This window comes from Toxoplasma gondii, chromosome VIIb, assembly GCF_000006565.2.
Source record: "Toxoplasma gondii ME49 chromosome VIIb, whole genome shotgun sequence".
NCBI classification, from domain to species: Eukaryota; Apicomplexa; class Conoidasida; order Eucoccidiorida; family Sarcocystidae; genus Toxoplasma; species Toxoplasma gondii.
The window spans coordinates 4,041,814-4,065,737 of NC_031475.1; the positions used below are offsets into that span (position 1 = coordinate 4,041,814).

Sequence of the window (23,924 nt, forward strand, 5' to 3'; positions counted from 1 at the left end):
ACTTCCAGCGCCTAGTGGCGAACGCGCAGTATTATACATGTCTGGCTCTAACTCCGGTGTTCAGAAGATTGCTCCAGCTGCTTTGAGCGTGAAGCATCTCTCTACTTTTTTCCTGACTTATCAAGGCGCGTGTCCAGTGGAGGCAAATGTCCACATATCCAGGTCAACAGGCTTTAGGGAACTGTGTAGTGCTGGCAGAAAAAGTGGTGTGTTATAAAAACTTCGAGCATGGTCGCATCACAGTAGTTCCGTTCCACGAGTCGAGGCTCTCAGAATCATCTCGAGCTGAAATGGCAGCCTGAGACCGGGGCGTTGCCAACGCCGCCGAGTGTTCTCAGCCGAAATGCATATTAATGACTCGTTTGATCTACCATATTGAAATGAATAATCGTCTTTTGCCTCACGTTCAAGGCCATAGAGTCAGCTTCGATAGCCAGCCGCTACCACATGCGCGTAGTGTAACGATCGGTGAAATGAACAGCAGTCAAACTCTCAGAAAGATCTCTAGTGTTTCGCTGCGGTTCACCTACGATGCAACGCAGTTAAAAGTTGATGACGGCAGTACAGTTTCGTGAAATGTTTCTGCTGGATGCGGCTACCACGTCAGGAGAGTGCAGGCACCTGGGAATCAGACAAGTGTCAGAACAGTGGACCCCACACATCCTCCGTTTGTCGCTCCTGGATAACCTTCCGAACGCTGCAATGTACAGTATTTCGCTCAAAGAGGCTGGGAATTGGAGGTGGAGCCTCCAAAATTGGTCACTGTGCGTAAAAAGTCCGTTCCTTTCGCCTCATGGTGTTACCTTCGTCTCGCTGAGACAGCCAGTCACGCTGGGAAAAATGGTACAAGCTTGGGACAATGTTAGTGGCCGGAAAACATCCATAGTGTAAATAATGGTGAAAAAACCCGATGATCAAAAGATGGAAGAGATAAATGATTACCGAAGAAGAGTGCGTGTTCTCAAATCGGTCCCGAAGTGCTAATCTTGAAGGCTTATGCCTTTTTTGTAGCTGCAGGTGTTGTTGAGGGAACTTTTCGAGATACCAAAGGAAGTGCTGATTTCTTGGAACACTTTTGAGAACACATTTTTATTCCCAGAAGGGTAAACTGTAGTACGAGGCCGAAGGAGACCAGCACGCCGATGACAGAGAACCAGAGAATTGCCACTACTGACATATTCTCCCATGTCACCAGCCTTATGGCGTTCTCGAAACGCTGCAGATTACCGTGACTGTCAAGCCTGTTGTTTGCTAGTTGCACATGTTAGAGAGCTTACTTCGCCCGCAGAAACTTTCACTGATGGAGACACGACCCCCTCGAAGAACTGCCTCAACGGTTCGGTATCCATGTAATTGAGATACATGTCAGGTATGCCTGATGGTAATTGACAGTCATATGAGCTCCGAGGTTTGTTCTTGGCCCAAATGTACCATTAGAGCTGTCCCCAAAGTGAGTCATGGCGCGCAGGTGTCGGACATCAGTTAAATCATCGAAGAGAGAGGATGTGCCGCTGAGTTCTCCAGTGTCGCCATCTCTTGCCGTTATTGTCAAGTCCCTGGGCCATCTCGAATGAGTCATCATGTGGAAGCAATGCATATTTCAGAGGAGGGCTTACACCTGCTCGGGGCCTTGTGCACTAGTGCCGATGATACTAGTAACGACAAGACAGCTGAAGACGGTACGCAGTGGCCCGTTCATCCTGCTAGAACAAAACTGTTGTCGATCGTGCCGGTTGCAGCTGGAAGTATTTATATTCCTAGACTAGAAACGTCGCAAACCGACAGAGTGTGTAAGTTAGACTGCAGCAGCCTAGCGCTCGAACTTCGGTTCTTGCGGTGGGTGTCCGTACACCCTGGGGTTTCTTTCGACAGACTGCCCTGCAGTAACTCGTTGAAGGGATCGCACTATGGTGCAGCACTGCACTGGTTCAAATACTGAACAACATTTGTCTGTTGCCGCCGATTTGCCTCTTCTTGAGTTACAAGGTGTTATGCCAAGAATCACCTCTCGCAGTGGACTACACCATGCATGCTGCTCATTGGTTTCAGCGGCACGTGTCACCGTGTTCTGTGCCCTGAGAAGGGTTACTTTGTTTTACAATTTGACCTACACAGAATCCATGAAATGTAGACGCTAAATCGTGTGCTCGCTGCTCATGGGGATGGTTCGTCGCAGGTCAACACGACAGTGGATCTCTCGTCAGTCAGACATACCACCAGCTGGGTGGCAGCTGATTGCGGAATGCTGTCGCATTGAGTGAAGGAGGGAAGGCACCATGGCGAATCTCCGCACTCAAAGTCGCTTTTTCAAGCGAAGACGCCACTCACCGTCTCGGGTCGCAAATTACACGCTTCCACAAATGAGTATAGGTAAAACGTGCGGCGGTTCGTTCCACGTTTCCAGAGCGTGGGATACGATCCGTGCCCGGCACGTGCATGTGTATGGATCAACAGTCCACGTTAGCGAACTTGAACCACTCTTGTATCGGCCAACGATCAAGGCGTCTTGGCTTAACTCTAAATCGAGTGCTCTCACCGAGGCAACGTTTTGTAAGTATTAAAGTGCGGTCAGCATCGGTCTGTGCCAGCGTAGAATGCCTTCAGTACTTGAAACTGAACTCGATGATCCTATCAAGCACTCGAGAATTGCTTGTCAACATTGGAATTGTCGTCTTGTTGGGAACTAGCAACAAGAATCAGAAAACAGCGCATCAACGTTCTGTAAAAAATCACTCTCTCAGCGATGCTCGCGAGCCTGGTTTCTTGCAGCGGACCTGAATTCGTGAAAATGCTTGAACACTCACGGGAACCCGTCACAAAATTGAGCTCCGTGTTGTACAGCAATGTTTTCAACCACGTTTTTTCTCCAGCCTTGCTTTGTCCTGCTTGATGTGCTTAGCGATGCGCTCCGCGATTTCATTTACCGTCATATTCTTTCCAAAGAAGTCCTTGAACTTGCCGTTCTTCCCTGAGTTCCCAGACAAAGTTAGCAAGAAAATGGCACACTCTTACGAATAGTTATCTGAACACAGCAATTGTACGGCAAATTGCTTCTTTGACAATGTGGCAGGTCAGACAGGCCACCTGATTAGAGAGCAACTGCAACTAACGCGGGATCTAGGATTCACCGCTAGATCTTCGACCTGTCACTGGTCGAGTAATGCGGAATCGCAAGGGTCAACTAGCAAAGACATTGCGCTTACCCATGAAATACTGAATAATTGAGTGATCCACGAGGTAGTCGGCGTCCGAGCTTTTAATGCCTTCGTTGTAATAGACACGGAATTTGCGTGTCACATCCTTTATTTGCGCCTGCAAAAAATCAGAGACGGAATGCATCGTATGTGTACGAGCTGATTCTGAAACCCCGGCAACTCGTGGGAAACGGCTGCAGAGACCCTTCCGCTGCAGAACAATATTACTGCTTCTCTAATCGACTGCTGTAACAGCCTCCATCGAGGCAGCGCGTCAGCAGTTCCTAGAGAGCGAACGAAGACACAGAGATGACCAGTGCATACTCGAGCACCTACAGTATGGAGTACACGCAGCCACAGGGAAATGTGGAACAGCCAATGGCGGCACTGATTGCCTCAGCAGAACCACGCTGCCTCGGTCACAGGCTGCACTTACTGGCGTGCCAGTGAATCCGATGAGTCGAGGATGAAATTCTTCACAGTACGACTTGACCTGAGCGACCGTGTCGCGCTGCGGATCCACTGCAGCAGGTTGAACAGATAGCCAGCACCAGATCAGCGAAAAACGATCCACTAACTTTCGACCTTTCCACCCGGAAATGACCTTTTGGAGCACCGGGTCGACAAAAACAGCACCGGAAGAAGAGTCAACGGGATCACGCACAACAGAAAATTTTGGCTGGTTCCCTACGAACCATCTTCACAACACACAGCAGCAAGGTCTGCGATGGTCTGTCTGTCTGAACCCTTCATCACCGCTCTATAATCAGGAAACTCAGTTCAAATTGACGGTGGGCTCAACTATGACACTAAAAAAACTTAATTCCGCTTGTACTCGAAGCAACTCTTTCCCTAGAAAAAGCACAACATCTGCCTCCGCGCACGAACCACTACAATGCCTTGCCTCAAAAAAGACACACTTTCACCTCTATTTCGGATGCATTTGTTTAACCCCTCCCCAAAACAGGCACCTGCGCAGCACACTTGACTAACCAGTGATGAAGAGTGGCTGGACAACTTCGCCGAACTCCTTGTCTGCAGCACGCACAACAAAAAACGCACGAATTGAGTTTGGTGCGTGTCAGCGTGAACCGCCTCTTCCCCTCTACCAACTCATCTCCACAGCGTGCGTGATAGCCGTGCCACTGCCCCGGCTCCCTGAATCTTTCTTCTTCGCAGCATTGGTATGACGTGAAAATCTGGTCAGAGTGTTTTGATAAATGCCTCTTAAACCTAGTGTATCCACCCACTTGCACTCTCGCCGGTTCCCAGGCCCATTCAGAGAAACTAGATTAACACTTTTTTTTATCTCATATTTGAAGGGCGAGCGCGGACCGACTGTTTGCACCCAACTAAGGAAGTATCTCAAACGTACCAATGATATCAATGACCTGTGCCATCTTCTCAAGTTCCTGTGGACAGATGTCCGGGCAGAATGTGAACCCAAAATAGAGAAGCTGGTACGCGCCCTCAAACTCTTCGCTACCGCGCACTCGACCATGCATGTCGACGAGTGTCCATGGTCCTCCTAAGAGGGGTTTCCCAACCGTATCGCTCTCCGTTCGAACTGCACGCAGCAGCATGGCAAACCACGTATCCACACGTAAAGCACTCCTCACTTGCCATAGTAGCACCAAAACACACAATGCTCAGCCAGTGATACCAGGGCACTGTCTGCGCCGTCCCCGGCACTCTCGAATACTTTCCATTGCAGATCGCGGCATCGTAGAAGTGGAGTCTGGATTCGCATTGACCTTCATAACTCTCTGTCTCTGAGAGAGAATGAAACACTTTCTAGACCGGAAGACTCCACATACTACTGGGAGAACCACGTGAAGAGCACCACCATTCTCTCCGGTGATCCCTGAGTTCTTCAGATGGTTTTCTCGTCACCTTGTCCCAGGTGCCAAAACTTGCCTGCTTGAGCTCGCCGTCTCCTCTCTCCTTGCACGACTACGGCACACGCAATGGTTCTAAGGGCAAAGGAACCACACCAAGCATTCGCCTCCCGCGTAGGTGGATGCGCTTTCTGGATACTCGGGTACGCTGATCCACGGCAACTGATACAGCAGCTGCGTGACTGCACACTTACCAACAGCTCGGTTGGTGCCATGGCAAGGCGCCACACAACGACGCTAGACTTGAAACCGTTTCATGGTGAGTGCAAATGTACTCGTTCTGCGATACAGAGGACGAGCTACTCTCTCCAATACGCAAAAGCCACAGAAGCCGTCAACCGGAGGATTGTAAAACTCGAGTAATTGTTAGTTTACTAAGAGTTAAGGTTTTGACCTCATGAGTGCCTCTCAACAAGTGACAGTGTTTACCAGCCACATAGTGCCTAGGCGGCCACTTTGGCCTATTATGAGCAACGCTGTCTCACGTACATGCATGCGCAGCAGGCAAGCAGCGCAGCTCTCCACGGGAAAACGTTCCCTCCCCGTTTGATGGACTCGGCAACTTTCTCCTGCACGCGTCTCTCGTCGGCGTCCGGCTCGACCCGAGGCGGCATACGGAGACGAGGAGTACCCGATTCGGAAGCCGATTCCGACGGGCGTTGAGCGGAAGAACAAAATGGGAGCGACAAGGAAGGAGACAGAAGACGGCCGCCGCTGCGCGGGTATGAGGTCAGAGGGACAGACACCCTTAAAGCTCTAGGGGGAGAGGAGGTAGCAGCACCCGAAGAATGGGGAAGAGAGGAGCTCCCTGCAGAGGATGAAGCTCCTGACAAGCCTGCAGAAGTGGAGAAGAAAAAATATGCTGGTTTCCTTCCAAGAATACCTCGAGTAAAAAGACCCGGATTCCTTGGAGATGACGTTTGGCTGAGGATTGTACGCATTTGGGAAGGAATTGCTTTCTTTGTTAGCGCGGAAGGATAATAAACGAACGCAGTCGCCTGCTTGGAATTGGGCAAGAAAGGCATCCCAGACACAGACACGGTAGGAGACCGCCGGCACCCGCCGTTCACAGAGGTGAACAATCCGTACGAATGACCTCGCAAGCATCCCTCCTGGCTTCTTCCTTTTTGGACAGCAGTACCACGAGAAACGACTGCGCGCCTTGAACAGTCGGCATGAAATCGAGCAGAAGCCAGGGTTAAAGCAGGAACAGACGAACGGCAGTTGCCGAGCGGAGACAAGCTACCGATTTTATTTCCCATTTGAGGCATACTGCCACAAGCCAGTATCCTTGCGGAACATTCAGAGTGGCTAGGAATAGACGCCGCAGAAGAGCAAACTGATGCCATAGGTTTCTGGGGCCACACACTTTTGCGGGAGAAAGAACCGAATCTTTCCCTTCCACAAGCGGATGCAAATGAGGGCAGACGAAGGCTCGGCAAACCTGCCTTTCCGCCAGCAGCACGGAGCCCCCTAAGGCTGCCAGCTATACCAGAAAGTGCATTCTGAGCACTCATGGTAGTACGTCACAGCTGTAGCTCCTAGGAATAGAAAAGAATCAGAAAAACACTTTTCAGATTCCTGCAGTTGGATTAAAATGCTGTGGAACACGCGACTATGCTAGGCGCACTTGCTGGAAGGCGCTTCACATTCGTTTGAACGTTCCGCACATTCTAGAAATTCAGTTAAAGCAAAATACACGGAGGAGGCGGAAAAAACGGAACAAGGAACTCCAGTCTCTGCCCTCAAGCTGCAGCCAGCATCTCTGTTCAAAGCAATGACACTTTCGGCGAATCGGGAGTGACGTCACAGGCCTGCTACTTCCAGAGTGCGAGTACTTGAAGTCGCTCCTGCAAATCCGAAAACTATTTGTATTCTCAAGAAAATACATACACTGAAAAAGAGAGATGGGATCGGATCTGGTTCTCCAGCGGCATGGTAAGCCGGGATCATCGACAGAAGGCAAGACAATCGTCAACCGGCTTCCGAGAGCATGCCTTTGCGATCAGTAAAAACAGGACGAGGCCGCAATCGCTTTGCTTCCTTTCCACAGCCACCAGGGCCTGTAGAACTGTGTTTCTTGTAACAATATGGAATTTTCGCGCAGTGCGTTTAGGTTTTTGTGGAGTCCATGTTCAGGATGTCTATACGGACCTGTCTGCATGCATCGTTACCCGTAGACAAAACGGTGCCGGCTGGCGCTTATGCACACCAGTAGAGACCCGCAAGAAATAAGACAGCAACGCCTGAACACAAACAACTGCCTGGTCTTTGTCCTGCCTGTCTCCTTCTGGCGTCAAACTGGTGATTTCTCCTTCTTCCGGTCTCCGGTGGGCCGCTACCCGTCATGATGTCTTGGTCCACTACAGTTCAGTGATGCACTCGAACTTGCGTTCACCTCGTTGCCAATTGCGCCTAGAAAAGTGTGGTAGGTGTCTTCTTTGTTTCTGGGAAAACTACCTACGAATTTTATCCACGTGTCACAATTGCTGGTCGCTGCAGTTCGGCGGTGTGACCCCCTTGACGGAGACCTAGTAAATGGACGGCCGGTCGAATCGACAGAGTCAAAGTTGGAATTTCGGTAAAACCCGTGGTTTTGTTCGGCTCTTGCGCACCATGCAGTGTACCCTACGATCCACCGATGTGCAGAATGGAACTTTCAACAACTGTCTAAGTGGTGTGCTGCCGCGATGATGCTAGCTTAACCACCGCCGAGTCGCCTACTAAAAGTCTCAATGGCAACCAAGGCGCTTCTTGTGGAAGCAAAAGCAACCATGAAACAAGACACAATTTGCTGTGAAGTATGTGCGTACTCTCAAGGTTGTGTCTTTGTGCCTCGGATAGCCTGTCGTCGACCACGTTGCCAACTACGTCTCAACTGAACTGAACGAGAAGCTTCTCACGAGAATGCCACAGTGAGTGGACTCCATGACGGGGGAACTCGCGTATCTCTTTGTGAAAAGGCTACTTGAAACTGGTTAGGAAACAGATGTGGTTGAACATTCCGTAGGATACATAACAAGGGCTTCCTCAAGAAAGACTGCACACCTCAAAGGTTGAAGTCAAATAAGATCTCGCCTCAGAAAAATAGTAGATTGAAGCACAATTTTAGTGAACTCGGCGTGCTGCGAGAGATTCGCCAAGTGATACACATTCCAGGAACGATGTTCGTGAAGAGTAGCAGTTCTGCCACTACCCCTCCAAAGCAAGCAAAGAACGACTCCAACGCGTCTCGACAGAGAAATGACCGTGAATCATTGAGATTCGAGTCACCTTGCATCTGCCTTGAACCTTCCAGTGCCGTAGTCACGCCAGAATGTTGCAACCTTGTGACGAGCGGCGTTTGATATCATGCTGTGTGTGGGCAAGGAGGATACGACTCATCCACGAGCATCGTCGGTAGCTCGGTTCACACAAATGGCTCAGTTTTGTTGAACTAAATCGCCTAAGCAGTTAAGAATCGGCAAGTCGGCGTCTTTCTACCCCGCAGCAGTGGAGCTGGCAATTTTACAGTGCAAGCCCTATTGGGATTGGCAGTCTGCGCGGCATACGGTACTCGACGCAATACTTCTCCAAATCGTCTTGCCACTCGTCGAGAGGCAGTCGCACTTGGATCCTTTTTCTCCCACAGTTGTGCAAGTGTTTTTGTTCCGGTGCGTAGTGGCGCCGAATCGCCTAAAACAAAAATCCGTGATCAAGTCATCTGGCGGTGACCGTGTGCATAAGTTTTCCCCCACGTCCAGCAGTTCGCAGAATCATCAGACATGTAATGGCTTGCAGCATCCGAAAGTTTCCCTTGTCACGCGCTTTTAGTACATAACCGGATGAGTTCTCTTGCTGCCACCGCATAGAATGGTTAAGCGTGCCCTGGTACGACCGCTTCTGCAGGTCACCCCTGTGGCCGTTATTAGGTCGCAGATCTGAAGGCTGCTAGGTTGTTCCGTTCGTAAAGCACACGATGCAAAATCGCTATTTCTATACATAAAGATGCTCTGAATAGTGGCGTCCTCTACGTGGGAACTGGGAAGTCGTGTACGTTAGTTTTCTCTGGCAAGCATTATAAGGATGGGCGATGGCTCTTCTCAGGCGGCGCACTTCTGTCCTGATAAAATCTCGTGGTACAGACAGGATGAACGGCCTTCAAACTTACTAAAAATGGGTGAGTTCCAGTTCTAGGCGGTGTTCCTGGTCATTGGTTTTTACTTCAGGCGTGGCAAAAGGGTAATTACGCTCTAGCGTGCCCACTCCACGGTAGCAGTGCCATACAACACGTCGCCACACATGCTAAAGAAAACTGCCGAAGGTGGATAGCCAAAGACGATGGCTCTGAATTCTACAGGCATCCTACAAACCGTACACTGATGCTGGCAAGTGCGTCCGTTACTGAACGAAATGCCCTGCGCCACTGCATCTTACCCCTTCTACAGGCTGCCTGCCTTCCTTTTCGGTGTGCAGAAATCGTTTCAGCTTAAGCCTTCAGTGTCCGTTTCAGGGAATAGACACGACGATACGTTTCGCGCCAACCAAGCTGGCAGTCGGCACCGCCATTTTCCTTCCGCAAGAAACGAACGCAGTCGAGCTTCTTCCGAACGTAGCATCGTCGTGTCTGCGAAACGTGACACCCTTGCGAACGATGTTTTCTTCTGATTTCCAGATCTCCCAGCCGACGTTCCGTCGTTTCCCTCACATCGTCAATCGGCGACACAGTCAAGCGCTTTCTAGAGCCTGTTTTCAACGGATTTTGATCAAACTTGTCCATCTTCATCGCAAGGAAGTCTGCAGTCTGCCATGTTGTGCCAGCTGCTCACAACACTGCGGCCGCTCACAGTGTCGAGTGCTGCGCCTGTCTTGAGTGTCGCGGCGCGTGACAGGAAACAAGGCGACCCGCGCGCATAGTCCTCAAAACCCTTTTGCTAGGTCTTGCTCAAGTGGCGAGCGTCGTGCTAGCGCTGCGCCTTCCTGGTCTTTCTTCGCCACTCGCTGTCGATGAAGAGAGAGCATCGACGCAGCACTGTGTATGCCTAGAAGAGCAAAGTTCGGGATTCGGAGTAGCCAGTGGAGTTCTTCGCCCAGGAGCAAACGAACAAAAAGAAAGGACGACTCGGCGCCACTCTCGGCTTTCGACTTTGACTTGATGGCAGGTAGCTGCAATTGACCTTCCACCATGTGGCTTCTGCCGACAGAAACTGCTCTGCGCATGTTTTTGTGTGTCTGCCCGACGAGGTAAATTCGCACTTTGAGGGACTGCTCAACAGTCAGTGTTCTTGAACCTGTGTGAATGTGTTGCGTTTTCGTTGGGTTGATACAGCTTCCGTTTGCGCCGACTGGGAACACCGGGACGGCGAGGCGAAGGTGCTTTCCATTCGTCATCGGCGATTCTCGTCAGGCCCTAGTTGCGCGTAGAAGGATTCGCCTTTCCTCCGGATGCTTCCTTTGTTTCACACGTCCTTTCGTTCTGAAACCTCTGTCTTGTGGCAACAGTTGCCGATTTTCTGCCTTCAAACTAGTTATTCCGGTGACAACTTGCTGTCTCGGCTCGATTCAGGCGAAAGGCATCGCTGCAGCATGAGTTACGGCTAGGATACAAAAACCAGTGTAACAAATTGGCTGCTGCTCCGCCAAGAGTGTCTGTCTTGTTTTTTCTGGGAAGCGGATGCCGAATGCAGATGAAGAGGTGGTTGTGGACGGCCGCGTCCGTTCCTGACCTAGTCTCGAGGGCAGACTCGCGGTCTCCTTCATCGTATTGAGTCGCTGAATGACGTACTACTTCTTTCTCATCACCAAGATCTTTTTCACTTCCGTCTGAAACCTCGTCTCCGCAGGCGAATGTCTTCAAGAACGCCTCTGGACAGTTTCTTCGTCTACCTGTGCACAGTCCTCTTGTCCGTCCCACAACGTCGGGTGCCAGTGTTTACACCATGAATGCAGCTTCTGACTGCTCTGTTTCTCCTCCTGGAATCGCCCCCTGCAACGCCAGCAGCTGCGGCGGGGGCGCCGAAGGGAAGGGCATCACGTCTTTGCAAGCCGAAAACCCCGAAGCCTATGCGGCCAGAGACTTCGTGCCTGCAAGCTGTGGGCTCGGCAGGCCTACAGCAAACCCTCTGTCCACTGTGAACGGCATATCCGGTGAAGCAAGTGCAAGCATGCCAGCCGCTGCACCAAGTGGCCCGAATTCGCCAGCCCAGAATTCTGTGTCCAGAGAGGCGTCTGCAGGCGCAAGCGGCTTGGCATGCAGTCGACAGCCTCAGCTTTTGGCTGTGCAGGGTCTGGGGCTTGTCCCGCCTTTGTCTTCCTTCGCGTCCACCGCACAGTCGCTGGCAAATCGAACGGGAAGCCCGAATGGGATGTGCCCCTTTCCTCGGAACGGTTCCCCTCCAGCGTTTGCTGTCTCGCCTTCCGCCCCGCCGCGGTCCGGGAGTCTGGATCCTTCGACTTGGCTGCTCAGCAGTCCGCAAGCGTCGGACAGACGCACGCAGCTGGCCCGACAGCTGTCGAGTCCTCTGGCCAGCCGAGCCTCCATTTCTCCCGCTCGAGTATTTGGGCTTCAAGCGGTCTCTCCCCTTCGATCTCGGGCCACTTTGGCGCCAAGGCCGCTCGCAGAGACGTTCTTTGGCCTCTGCAGTTCCGCAGGTGGCTCGTGCGAACCAAACCACCCTCTCGTGCATGGACTTCTGCCGTCGGACTCTCCCGCGGCTGGCGAGAGAAACGCAGTCTCCCATCCCGGACTCGTTTCTGCTGGCTCACCTCCTTCGACCAGCTCTCCCCCACAGGCTCGAAGCTGTGAGCGCCAACGACCGAATACAACCGCCCCCTCGAGCGCCAGTGTCTCAAATTTCTGTGAGCTGTCTGTCTCGGCTTCCACCTCCGACGTGGGTTCGCCTTCCGCTGCGAACACACTCCAGGAAACCGAGCTTTGCTCTGTAGCTTCACCCTCTGGGACTGGCAGTGCGCCTTCGGCTCTCTCCAATGCGAAACCGTCCTCTATGGAAACGCGAACAGACGGAGAGCAGGAATCGTCGCCCGTCAGAGCACGCCCAGGTGCGGCACCGAGGATTCAAGCCACGTCAGGGGGGCCCCTGTCCGGCGAACCCAAGGAAGCCGAGAAAAACGATGCTTCAGCAGAAAAGCGAAAGACAAATTCCGTTCGTTGGAGAGCGTCGATCATGTCGAATTCTCCAGAAAAAACGCCGCTTGAGATCCGAGCCAAGACCCCGGAAGCGCGAAGGCGCCACGGTTCACCGGTCCGATCTCGGCCGCGCAGCACCTCAACGCTGTCGGGCCAGGTCAGGGGAACGAAGCAGCCACAAGCCGCCGTCTCGCCAAGTTTGAGCGCGACACTCGAGGCGTCACGCGGAGACTCTCTCAGGAGCCGCTGCCGGTCGCCGGTTCCGGAACGCTCACATAGTGTGGCGCGACATCAGTCCGCTCTCGGGTGTCGTGGAAGGCGACCGCCGACTACTTCAGGATCGACCAAGTCTCCTTCACCCGAGTGTCGAGCGCGGCCCTCGTCTAGAGCCGGCTCTCGCCGCCCGGGACGTTTACTGATGCCTCGAGCTGAAGTTCGCCCTTCTTCTTCTGGTGTCCTCTCGTCCCACTCCTTCAGCGGGGGGAGGCTCCCTCTGGATATCAAGGAGCTAAAGAAATTGCACAAGCATCCGCTGACAGGGAAGCCGTCCAACAGTTTGTCCTCCGTCACGACCCTGCCGGCCGTGCGTGAACCGAATTGCTCCGCACTGCGGGAGAGAGCAGCCAGTGTGTCTGTTGGCGCGCAAAAGACCTTAAATAAGAAGGGTAAAGCAACAGACTCCAGAACAGAGACGCCCACGTCGTCGCCGAGTCCCGCACCCGTCAGAGACGCGTGTACCCGGCGCAAGGGCCCTGTGTCTGTGAGTCGAAATGGAGGCGCGAGAAGCAGCTCCACGCGTCCGGTGAGCAGAGGACGCGTATCCATCGACCCCGCGAAGAAGCGTGAGAAAACTGAGTCTCTCGCTTCTCGCTCGCGGTCTGCTTCCCCGACACCGGTGGACCCTGTCCGTGTCAAGGTCCGAAGAAGTGCGTCTCGTCTGTCAGGACAGTCCCACACTGTCGGTGGCACGAAGGGAGTTGCCCAACGGAAGACGCCTGTCAAGCAGCGGACCCGCAGTGGCACTTGCATTCGGCCTGGGTCGGTGGTTTATGAGCCCTCGCGCCAAGTGGTAACTCCCAGAAATGGAAGCCCGGCTCACAGAGCCGCAAGCACAGTCCTGACTCGGAGACAGCGATCTCGAGGGCGCCACAGCTCCGTCCGGCCCCTACCCCGGGGCTTGAGTCAGCGCGACAGCTCCCTTAGCTCCTCCGATACTGGCGAAGCGAGTTCTGGCAGCGACACACGCTCCCTCCATCGTCTCATGAGGTCGACCCTGTCTCTGAAAGTGCGTTCGATGTCCTCGGCCTTCGCGGAAGGACCGCTTCACCTCTTGAGGCCTCCGTCGTTCGAGCTTGCCGCATCCTCTGACAGATCCTCTCCCGAGTCTCGCAAGGCGTCCTCCACTGTCTCTCTCTGTTCAGGTGCCGCTTCCGCGACGGAGCCGTCTACCCTGCCTGGGTTGGGGCAAAGCTTTTTGACCGTGGGCGTCTGCGCCGCGGCGCCGGAGGGGGACTCGGACGGCAGGGGCAGCGGCTCCAGCACGTACCGTCGGGCGAGCTGCGCGTCGTCTGTCGGCGCGGCCTCGAGTGATTGGGCCGAAGTTCCAGGCCCTGTGGCTTCGACGCGAGCTTCAAGGCTTCCCGCGACTCAGGCCCAGGCGCGGCGCCAGCATCCAGGGAGAGACGAAAGCGACACAGAGGGGGGACCTGGACTTGCGCCTACGCGCTCCGGCCGGAGTGAATCCGTTTCTTCTGGATACTCGTCGACGGAGAGGCGGTCTCCGCGTCTCCAGGAATCTCGCGCGCCTCAGCTCAGAAACCGTAGCACTGCTGACCTGTCTCCTCGCGCGCGCCGCCCCTTGGCTCCCTCCAAAGAGGAGACGGCGCCTCGCGGCGTCCAACTCCCTCGACTGAATCTGGATGTCCTGGGCCAGAGTCAGGAGGCACCGAAGAGAGTCGAAAGCGGGGAAGCCCCGAAAAAAGGTCCCGGCGGACGGGCACCGAGTTCGGCTCCGCACAGTGGCACTGAGGGCCGCGCCTCAACAGCCGAGCGGCCGCGTCCCGACGGCGACGGCGCGTTGCCTCAGGCGAGAGAGACCTCTGACGCTGCGAGGGAGCGCGCAAAGGGAGGCACGGCGGCGGGAACGCCTCGAGTGCCCGGGGACAGAGACCGCCCCGTTCAAGGACGAAACGAGCGAAGCCCCCAATCACGCATAGGTACGCGAGAAATCGCGGAAAGGCATGGTCCACCAAAGAAAAAGAGTCCAGAGGTGGCGGAACTGTCGCTGCCCCGGCGCAACACCATGCGAGAGGTATCTCCCCGGGCTCTCGCCGGCGCCGGTGCTGTCGAGCACAGTGCGGTCAGACAGCGTGCGTCGACCTCATCGGTCTCACACGGGCGCTCTAGAGCGGCCGAAGAGACAGACAGATCTTCCGCCTCGCAAGACTCGGTTGCGGTCGCGGTGAAGACGACGGGAGGCGAGCTTCGCCACTCGACTTCGAAGGAGATTTCGCTTTTGAAGAAGTCCGCGAATGCGCCTCCGTCGCCTCGCGCCCACGTGACGGGGACGCAGAGAGCGAAGCCTGTGGCATTTCCTAGTCGAGGCCAACCAACTGGCGCCGCCGATTCCTTATCAAAGAAGAGCCCGACTGGAGGCGCGTCTTCCTTTGACCTCTCTGAATCTGCACGGCGCGAGCAGGAAAGAACGCGTGAGACACCCTCAAGGCCGCGACTCAGCGCTCTGCCAGGCAGCCTGCCCAAGAGCAAAGTCTCCCCGCCAGGCCCGCCGCGACCTCGTGCTTCGCATTGGGAGACGCCTAGCGAAGCGCGCGACGCCTCAGACACGCATGCAGCGAAGGCGCGACACCCTTCAGGCAGAGCCGACGCAGGCGCGCGTTCGGCCAGCGTCTTGTCCGGCGATGAAGGTCCCCGAGGGGACCTGGAGGCCCAGGAACAGTCTGACTTGACTCTCCAGAACTCCCCCAACATCAAGCGACCGCCGCTGCGTCAAGCGTCTGTTTCAAGCGCACTGTCGGAATCACCGTTGGGCGGGGCTGGTGGCAGGGGCATCGGTGGAGCTCGCAAGAACTTTGCGCCTTTTCAAGGTGTCGCGATTGCTGCCAAGGGGACTCAGACCCGAGTCGCTGCGAAAGCGAGGCCTTCTGAATCTTCGCAAGCGAACGCGGGTGCGCTTTCGTCGCCGTCTGACTCTCTTCGAACTGTCAGCTCCTCTTCACCTCGCCGCATGCAACGGCCTTCGGGCGCGAAAGATCTCTCGCGCCCCGGTGAGACTCGGCGCGTCAACCTTACGGCCTCGCCGGCGTCGAGCGCGCGGCGCAGCGACAGCGAAATCCCCAGTCTCCGAATTGAGAAGAGCAGCCGCGGGAACGAGGGCGCTAGACGCCATGGCTCCGGCCTCCCGAGTCTCTCGGGGTTGGGCGACTCCGCTGAGAAGGAAATGGCGAGGGCAGGCAGCGCCTTGAAAGTCGCTCAGGGAAAGCTCGCGAAGAAGGCGCCTGCCTCTCCGCGAGACACGAGACTCCTTTCGCGATCGCTCACGCGCAGCAGCGTCCTGTTGGAGCTCCCGGGAGAGAAATCCCTCGGAGGCGTGAAGCGACCGAAAGCGAAGGCTTCAGGGAAAGCCGCCGCCGGCCGCAAGAGAGCAGACGCGTCCCCACAGAAGAGAACGGGGAAGACCCAGCCTGTCGGGGCGGCTTCCAAGTCACAGGTGGTTGAGGAGTCGCCGAAGACACCCGAGTTCTGCGTCAAGGACCTCCCGATGCCGGCGAGTCGAATTCAACCGAGAGTCTGCGTGTCCGACGGCTTCTTTTTACCTGTCAGAGAAGGTCCACAGCTCGAGGTAAAAAAAGAATCGTCTTTTAAGGACTTCAACTTCGACTGAACTTTCGTGACGAAAACGTTGTGGACTCGTGTAGGCCAGAAACGCCACACACAACCGTTCAGTGGCTGTGTGGAAAAGCGACTGGAGGTTCTCAAACATGTAGGCAGGTTTTGAAAACCGGAAAGATTCAGGCGTCGGCTTTTGAGCCGCTTTCTGTGTTGAGTGTCTTTGGAGACAACGTGACTGCTCACATGGTTGACAAATCGCGTGCGTGCTTTCTGCCGCGTCTCGGGATCTCCCCTGCGTTTGTGAGGTGACTGGAGAGCTACGTCTTTCTGTTCAGCATGGACGTTTCCCCAGAGGACAAGAGTGGATTCAGGTAACTCTGTTTTCATTTGTTTTTGGTTGACTTTTGTTCTACCTGAATATGTTTCACCGAATTGCGTTGTCCTAAATGTATTCAGTTCCACAATGCTTTATTGGAACGCGTTTCATTCCAACATGTTTCATCGAACTCGGTTTCAACCACTTGTGTCTCACTGAATGATGTTTCTACCACTCACGCGTCGATCGACCGTGCGTTTCTCACTCCTGGTTCGCGTCCCCACCGTTTCCTCGATTCTGTATTTCAGTGAGTTTATTCCGCGTTTGCTTCTTTTTTCTGACCAGCGGAGTCGTATGATGAGGAGCTTCCACCAAGATCTCTGTCGGCCGGGGCCGCGGGGGTTGTACGACCGGAGGTTGTACGGCATGGCTCTGGAGCTGTCTCTGTTGATGCCGACGGACTTGAAAAACTTGAAGCGTTGGCTTCACGAGAGCGTCGCAGAGGTCGAGGAAGAGCGCCAGGAGCTGGCCGATGTTTGGGGATTTCTCGAGGTGCTCCCCAGCTTCTGCATGGTCAACGAGCCGCTGGACTTCGTCTTGGCCTACCGAGATGAGACCCGGTGGAGACAGTGGGGAGCCGGGTGGATGGGCAAGAACGGGCGGCCTCTGCCTCTGCCTCCCGACAAGCTCTTGCGTGCGTTCTTCTTCGCAGAGGGCCTCGAGGGCGGTCCCGATTGGGAGTGCAAAATGATGAAGCGAGAGGAGGAAAACATGCGCCGGTTCATGAAGGACGAGGCAGAAAAACTCAGGAAAGGTGGGTCACGTCTCAGAGTTGGCCGCGGTCTGTGCGCCATCGCCAGCGAGAAGCACCGGAATGAGTGATTCCTCGTATTCGACAGTAAAGAGAACCCTGGGCCTCTCGGGCTTGCCTCCTCGTGAAAGTCTGAAGTCTTCGGATGACGCATACGTGCTCGAGTGTCTCGAAAACGAGGTCAGGGAGGAGCAACAGAAGTGACGGCGTCCCTTTTGCAGCGGAAATTCAAAACTCTCTGTACAGGAACGTAGCTAGACAGACCAGAATACAGAGACCGGCAGACTGCGGCATGGGAACGAACGACTAGGCGAAGGCGACGACGCAGGAGAAGCTGTCGAAAGAGCTTCTTGTCCCCTTGTGTCGCTTCACCTATGTCTCGCGATGCGACGACACTTTAGGTTTTTCTCTCTCACCGCATATCGAATTTAAACGACGCCTTGCCGAGCATGCGTTTTAGGTGCGATGCACCCCACATTGCCACACCAGGACGGCTTTAATTGGAAACAGAAACACTGTGTCGATCTTAGCCTCCCGCTACGCCCAAACACCTCCATCAATGGCTGTCTCGTGTGCATTTTTTTCCGCAGAGGAGGAGCACCAACGTCTGCTGGAGAAGGAGGCGGAACTGCAGAACTTGATTCGCTTCAAGGCGAAGCGTTGGCGGCAGCTCCAGTGCATGTGGGAGAAACTGGTGCAGGCGATCGAGCTGCACCAGCGGCCGCGGCTCTCCTTTGTTTCTTCGCTCGACGACGGCTTTCCACCATCGACGAGTGTCGCGACCTGGCTGCACCCAGAGCGTCAACGCGCCTCTATCGCGACGCCCTGGATCGCTGCACCTCCCTATCTGTCCTGCTGTTCGGACGCCGTCACTGGCGACCCGTCAGAAGGGAGCGCGGTGTGTTTGGAGGGCTGCGTCTCTTCCCTGGCTTCTCCCGCGGTTTCCGTCGGAGCCGCCGAGCCGTCAGTCGTGACCATTTCGTCTCTCTCTGAGCTGCAGGCCCGGGCGAGGCGGTCCGAGTCCTACGCGAGGGCCATGCACGCGATGCAGCAAACGCCGGTCATGCCTTCACCCGACTACGTGCGTCACTTGTTTCGCGAGCGGAAGTTCCGGGAACTCAACACAGTCTTCAAGGCCCTCGTCGGCGCCTCCATCGAGGACCTCTGGCTTCACTTCGACCGCCAAGAAGCCGAGGCTGAGGCCGCCCAAGCCGCGCAAGCCGCGGCGCAGGAGGCGCAGAACCGCGCGGTCGCGGCGGCTGAGGCCCGGCGGCGGCGAGCAGAAGAGGCGCGGGCGAGGGAGCCCCTGGAGCGGGAGGAGATGGCGAGAGAAGACGCGCGAGCTCACCAGTGTGAAGCGTTCACCTGGAAGGTCGGGAACCTGCGCCGAAAGAAGCAAGAGTTCCTCAAATCCATCCCGATTTCCCCCTCAGCTACCAATGCCGTCGAATTGCTGATGACGAAAACGAAGAGGGGAGCACGCCCTCGCAGCTCTGGAGACACGAAGCTCGTCAGCCTCCGCAGAGCCGGAAGCTCCAGCAGCGCTTCAGGTCCCACTCACCAGAAACTAAGCGAAAAGCGCGACGCGACTCCCGCTGGACATTCCGAGGCGCTTCCACGGGGCCAAGCGACTCAGGGACTCCTATCCAGACGACAGTCGCAAATGGTGAGACTTTGATGACAGCAAGAACCCCCGAAAGCAGGGAGAGTCAACACGCTTCGAGATGTGCAGCGATACACTGATTGATGAACTGACTCGCAGTTTGAACTCTTTTCTGCATATAATAATATATGTATATATTTATATACACCTCTATATATATAGTATTAAAGTATGTCTGTATTTTATACGTATTCATGTGCATGTGTGTGCTTATTGTGGATCTTGGAGACTTGCGGGGTCTCACTTAGATCGCGCTTTCTTTTGTTGTTGGAGGCGCGTCCTATACGTCGAAAGGCTGGAGACTCCTGTTGCTTCCAAACCGGTGGCGACTGAGTCTTTGTGTCCTTTCTTATTGATCTGAGGTCACATTCTCAAATTTCAGCTTTGACTGCTTCCTGTGCAACTCTGCATGGAATTTTCAGGGCATTTCTGCTCGGAGTGGGTCGTTGCTTCACCACAACGAAAGCACCCGAGCAGCAGGGCGAAGTCCGGAAGGCTTGACTAGACTTGTTCGCATGCAGACTGCAGGTCGGGGTGCCCATCGCACTTCGGCGTTTATCTAGCAGCGCGTCGATTTGGAACAGGCACAAACTGTTCCTTCTCCATGTGATTTAATCCTACATTCTCTCAGTTTCGAATTTGCTCGGACCATGAGGTGCAACGAAGTTCGATACACGCGCTGGACATACCGCAGCTGAGTCGGACTTCTTGATTCTACAAGATACATTTGCTGACTCTGTGGGAGCCAACAGAGTTCTCTTTGGCTGATGTACATACCACAAGCATGCCACAGCTGATTTCACTTTTTTGTGACAAACACAAAAGATAAGTAAGGTGAATCTTCTGTCAGATCCCACCAGTTGCTTATGATTTCTGTATCTGACCCCAGTGCCTGTCTTGACGCGCGCGTTGGCCGCAGGGGCTCGGCGCACTCGTGGGGTCTTCACAGAGCCCAGGCGACGCGACAGCGCCATTCGCAGCTTTCATTGCTTCTTCGAGTCTCCTGATCTTCTGTGGAAGGTGCCGCTTTGCGAATCTTGCGCAGGCAGGCGTCTGTGTCTTCGAGAAACGCTAGCGTTCTCAGCTTCTGATCGATGCTAGAAAACGTCGTCCAGACTCCCTCGTGTCCCCAGAGGGACGATCCAAGTAGCTTCGCGAATCGGCAGACTGACTTTCGCGCTGCCGTCGAAAGCGCCTGTCTCTCTCAAGTCCTCTGAAGGCAGATGCGAGAGGAAATCGGATGCCGCGTTCGTCCTTCCGGAAGAGCTTCCGAACGCCTTATACAGATTGGTAGGAAGAAGCTACACGGTCCTTCGTACAAACAGGCTCGCACGAAGAACAAGCAGATTCTAGCTTGTCTCTAAAACGCCCGGCCCAAACCCATTCGGAGAAAGAGCAATGAGCGTCGACAGCCCTGTCGCCACGAGACTTTTTGTGCTGCATTTCAGCTTGGTGTGTCTGTCCACTCAGAGTGCATGTTGAGCCCTCTGGTTCGTCCACCCCAGGGAAAATCGATTTTCAGAGCTTCTGTGCAACCGGAGTTGTGTGGCGACACACTGCCGTTTTTTTGGGCTGGTAAACATCAGAAACACAGGTCTGTTCCGTACGTTCGCTTTCCACTCTGAACCTTTCCTAATCGGTCGCAGGCTCCACTCCCCGACTTCAATTTCTCGCCTCGGGATGCCCGCTGCTTTCAGCGTTCAACGCAGGAAGCCGTCGGGCGTGGTGCCCCTTCAAAAGCAGACATACCGTCAGAACGCCGCCCCCCTCGGGTATCGACTGCCACTCAGCGAGCGAAAAATAGACTTGCACTCTCTTCACAGAAAAGCATAGGGAAGCCAGAGGCTTCAGCGTCGTCGCTGTCCGCTTCTCTCGCGCTCACAAGTGTCTAGACACCCGAGGCAGCGTTTTTCCCCTTCAGCACGCACGACAGCCTTCAAACGCGATTGCTCCTTTGCATGAAAGTCTGACTTCCCGGCTGCCGGGGCACTCACTGCGGCAGCCGTCTCCATGCCTTGGCTTCTGATAAGAAGGAAAATGGCTTCCATTCTACCACCAGAGAACGCGAGAAAACAGCTAAGGAGACCCCGCGCCGAGTTGGCGGACGCCCACGAGGCATGGGCTGAAGTGTACGTACACCCGGAGCATGCATACGTCGATTCACGTCTAGCCTCTATCAGGATCTGTGAGTGCACCAGTCTTCTAAAGAGTTCCTGTCCGGGACGAGGATGCACCACAACTGCATTTCAAAAATGTCTCTACGAGCAACACACCGAACAAGAGATACAAATGCTTTTTGTGCTTTTGACACCCGAAAATGGGGCGGAGGGGGCGCTGTTGCTAGACGAAAACAGTGGCGCTTTACACGACACCGAGGCAAAACAAAGTCGAGAAACAGTGCAAGAACTTGCAGTTTTGACGCGGACACAAACCAGTGAAGCGCTAAACTCAATGCCACCGTCTTGTTCTCCTTCCTGAAATCTGCACTCTCGTTGTGTTGATGCTTTCTTCTTCTCTCTCTGATCTGTGCAACTGTTCATGTTCTTCCCTTGCTGTTGTCGAATAACTGTCGCCTCAAAGGACGCTGCCCTCTGCTGTGGCACCCGTCGCCCTTCACTGTCTTCCATGCTCTCTCTCTTGAGCCGCTTCATATAACTTCTCTTGATCCCTACGTACGACTCCACTCAGTCGCTTGCAATGGTCCTGCCTAGTTGTTCCTTATTATGTCCCACGGAAAGGCTTCTTTCTCTTCTCCCGCCTCGCCTTCGGTTCTCCATGTCCTCTCCATGTTCTCGTTCGTTCTCCCGTCCCTGCGTTCGCCTTCTGTCTCTTTCTTCTCCTCTCCTCTCAGGCTTCCTTTTCTGGTGGACGGACTGCTCCAGGCACCTCCCGCTTCTTTGCTTTCCGTGGTTCCTTTCCTGCCTCGCCGCCAGCTCCTCCTCGGGGCCTCTTCGTCGCGCGGTCGTCGCCTGTCTCGCTGTCGGACTCTTCGGCTGTCTCCGTCTATCCCTGTTCCTGCGGTCGTCCGTTTCCTTCCTCCTCCTGCTTCTTCTTCGTCAAAGCAGCTTTGAGTTTCACCATGCGAGCTGTGAAGAGCTCCCGATCAAGAACCACCGTCGCCCCGCCACCAGCGGAAGTGCAGTTGATCACGTCCCGCACGAGAGCTCTGCCTTCCCACCAGGCGTTCTCCTCTGTCTTTCTTTCTTTCTCTCTCGCTGCTTCGCTGTCCCCTTGCTCTCTCGCTTCGTCCGTGGTTCCTCTGCCACCCCCGTTCTCGCGGTTTTCTTCGACGCTGCTAGCCATGTCGAACACAACGGCTTGCTGCGCTGAAGGCGAGGGCGACGGCGGACGAGAAGAAGAAGAGAGGGGAGAAGTCCGCTTGCTGCTTTGTCGGACCTCTCGCTCCTCCCTCTGAGACAGCTCAGGCCTCGCAGGCCGCGGCCGCAGCCAGAAGAGCTGCTGGTCGGAGGAGTGCCACAGTGCGTCCGCGTCTTCTTCCTCGTGGGCAACCGCCTCGCTTTGTCCCTCCACCGTCCTTCGTTCTCGCTCGCTCGTGCTCTCTGGCGTCTTCTCGCCTTCCTGTGCCTTGTCGAAGGCAAGCAGAAGCTCCACAGGAAACTCCCAGCCTTCAGTGAGGATCTTCACACGAGTCAGGAGCTGGTAGAGCGGGTGGCCAGTGTGTTTGAACTCGAGACGTACAGCATCCTCTGTCAACTCGATGTGCGAGAAAACATCAAATGCACTGGTCGTCGTGGAGAGAGAGTCTGCCCGAGGCAGAGAAACTGCAGGAGTCGACAACGCGCAAGCGACTGGAGAGGAAGAAGCAGAGAAAGAAGAGGAAGAAGCAGAGGAAGACGGAGAAGAGGAAGAAGGAGCAGAGGAAGAAGGAGAAGAGGAAGAAGGAGAAGAGGAAGAAGGAGAGGAAGAAGAAGGAGGTGAGTAAGGTGGAGGGACATAGCCAAGCATCACATTTGTGTGAACCGGGCCGTGCTCGTGAGGCTTCTCTAATCGACTCAGGAGCTCCGCGGTGAAGTTCAGGACGGCAGCCAGCTGCGAGTTTTGAGAAGAAGAAAGAGAAGAAGAACTGAAGAGAGAAACAAGATTCGATGCGTTCGTCGAACTACGACAGGACGCACTACCCGAAGACAATGTATCAGACGTAGACGAAGACGAAGAAGACGAGGAAGATGAAGAAGACGAGGAATTCGAAGAAGCCGAAGAAGAAGAACTCGAAGACAGAAAGCACTTTAGAGTTGCCAAAGGGAAGGCGAGAGAACCGGCAAAAGGGCGACCAGCGTGAGGCCACCTGGAGAGAAAAGATGAATCGATTGGGAGGAAAGATAAGGAGAGGTGCGACGCGAGAGTTCCCCCTCCGAGAGAAACGGGAGCGCCCCGAGACCTTGACTCTTGCGACACTCGGGGGTCCGCGCGCGTCTGCCTTAATCGTCCTCTTGCTTCACAAACTTCAAAGGAAAACCGGCTTGTTTTCATCTCCTGCGAAACGCGCGTTCGGTCTCCTCCACTTTGCCTCGCTCTCGTTGTCTCCATGTCTCTGCCTCTCCTTCTCTGCAGCCTGTCTTCTTTCAGGCATTCCCTCGTCGACCCTGCCGCGAGCGCGCTGCCTTCTCGATCTGCTCTCTCTGCTCCAACGATTTCCGAAGGTTCCTGTGGCTGAGCGTGATTGCGTTCGTCACCGACTTGTTCCGAGTAGTCTTCTCTTGGCATTCGAGGAAAGGCGCAAAACGAGTTCTGCTTGCGGCCGCTCTCGCCATGAGAGTCGCCCACCGCCGGAGGAGACACACGCGCGCAAAGGAGACAGGCGCGGGGCCGGAAGGCGATCGAGAGGCCGCAGATGGCAGTCCGCGGAGCCGCCGACATGCTGGGGGAGGGGAGGGGAGAGAAAAAGGAAAGGAAACGAGAAGAATCGAAGGGATACAAAGCAGACGAGACGGAGCCAGGGTGAGCGGTTGAAAGAAGGAAAAGTAGGGAACAGATGAGTCTCGAGTTGAAGGAGGTTTTTCCGCCACACGACTCTTCGAAATCTCCACGCCCAAGGGCGAGCGAAGA

The 23,924-nt window shown here is 54.8% G+C and overlaps 4 protein-coding genes across 4 annotated transcripts; 1 reads left to right on the top strand and 3 right to left on the bottom strand.

Moving 5' to 3' along the window:
* Positions 1-994: 994 nt before the first annotated feature.
* On the bottom strand, positions 995-1,790 carry TGME49_257460 (hypothetical protein; the record flags this gene model as incomplete). Its single annotated transcript, XM_002364939.1, has 4 exons — positions 1,617-1,790; positions 1,432-1,556; positions 1,278-1,375; positions 995-1,216 (listed from the first exon to the last, which is right to left on the bottom strand). The coding sequence occupies exons 1-4, from the start codon at positions 1,697-1,699 to the stop codon at positions 995-997; spliced, it is 528 nt and encodes a 175-aa protein (XP_002364980.1). The 5' UTR covers positions 1,700-1,790.
* A 715-nt stretch (positions 1,791-2,505) lies between these two features.
* Positions 2,506-6,609, bottom strand: TGME49_257440 (SCO1/SenC protein; the record flags this gene model as incomplete). Its single annotated transcript, XM_018781139.1, has 7 exons — positions 2,506-2,968; positions 3,204-3,312; positions 3,631-3,716; positions 4,188-4,229; positions 4,570-4,761; positions 5,112-5,167; positions 5,582-6,609. 7 exons carry the CDS (start codon positions 6,607-6,609, stop codon positions 2,850-2,852), a joined length of 1,632 nt encoding a protein of 543 aa, XP_018636974.1. The 3' UTR covers positions 2,506-2,849.
* Positions 6,610-11,010: 4,401 nt separating this feature from the next.
* Positions 11,011-20,508, top strand: TGME49_257430 (hypothetical protein; the record flags this gene model as incomplete). Its single annotated transcript, XM_002364936.1, has 4 exons — positions 11,011-16,077; positions 16,729-17,197; positions 17,785-18,860; positions 19,280-20,508. The coding sequence occupies 4 exons, from the start codon at positions 11,011-11,013 to the stop codon at positions 19,418-19,420; spliced, it is 6,753 nt and encodes a 2,250-aa protein (XP_002364977.1). The 3' UTR covers positions 19,421-20,508.
* Positions 20,509-21,860: 1,352 nt separating this feature from the next.
* On the bottom strand, positions 21,861-23,735 carry TGME49_257420 (hypothetical protein; the record flags this gene model as incomplete). The annotated part of the gene is made up of 1 exon (XM_002364935.1): positions 21,861-23,735. One exon carries the CDS (start codon positions 23,733-23,735, stop codon positions 21,861-21,863), a length of 1,875 nt encoding a protein of 624 aa, XP_002364976.1.
* Between the last annotated feature and the right edge of the window lie 189 nt (positions 23,736-23,924).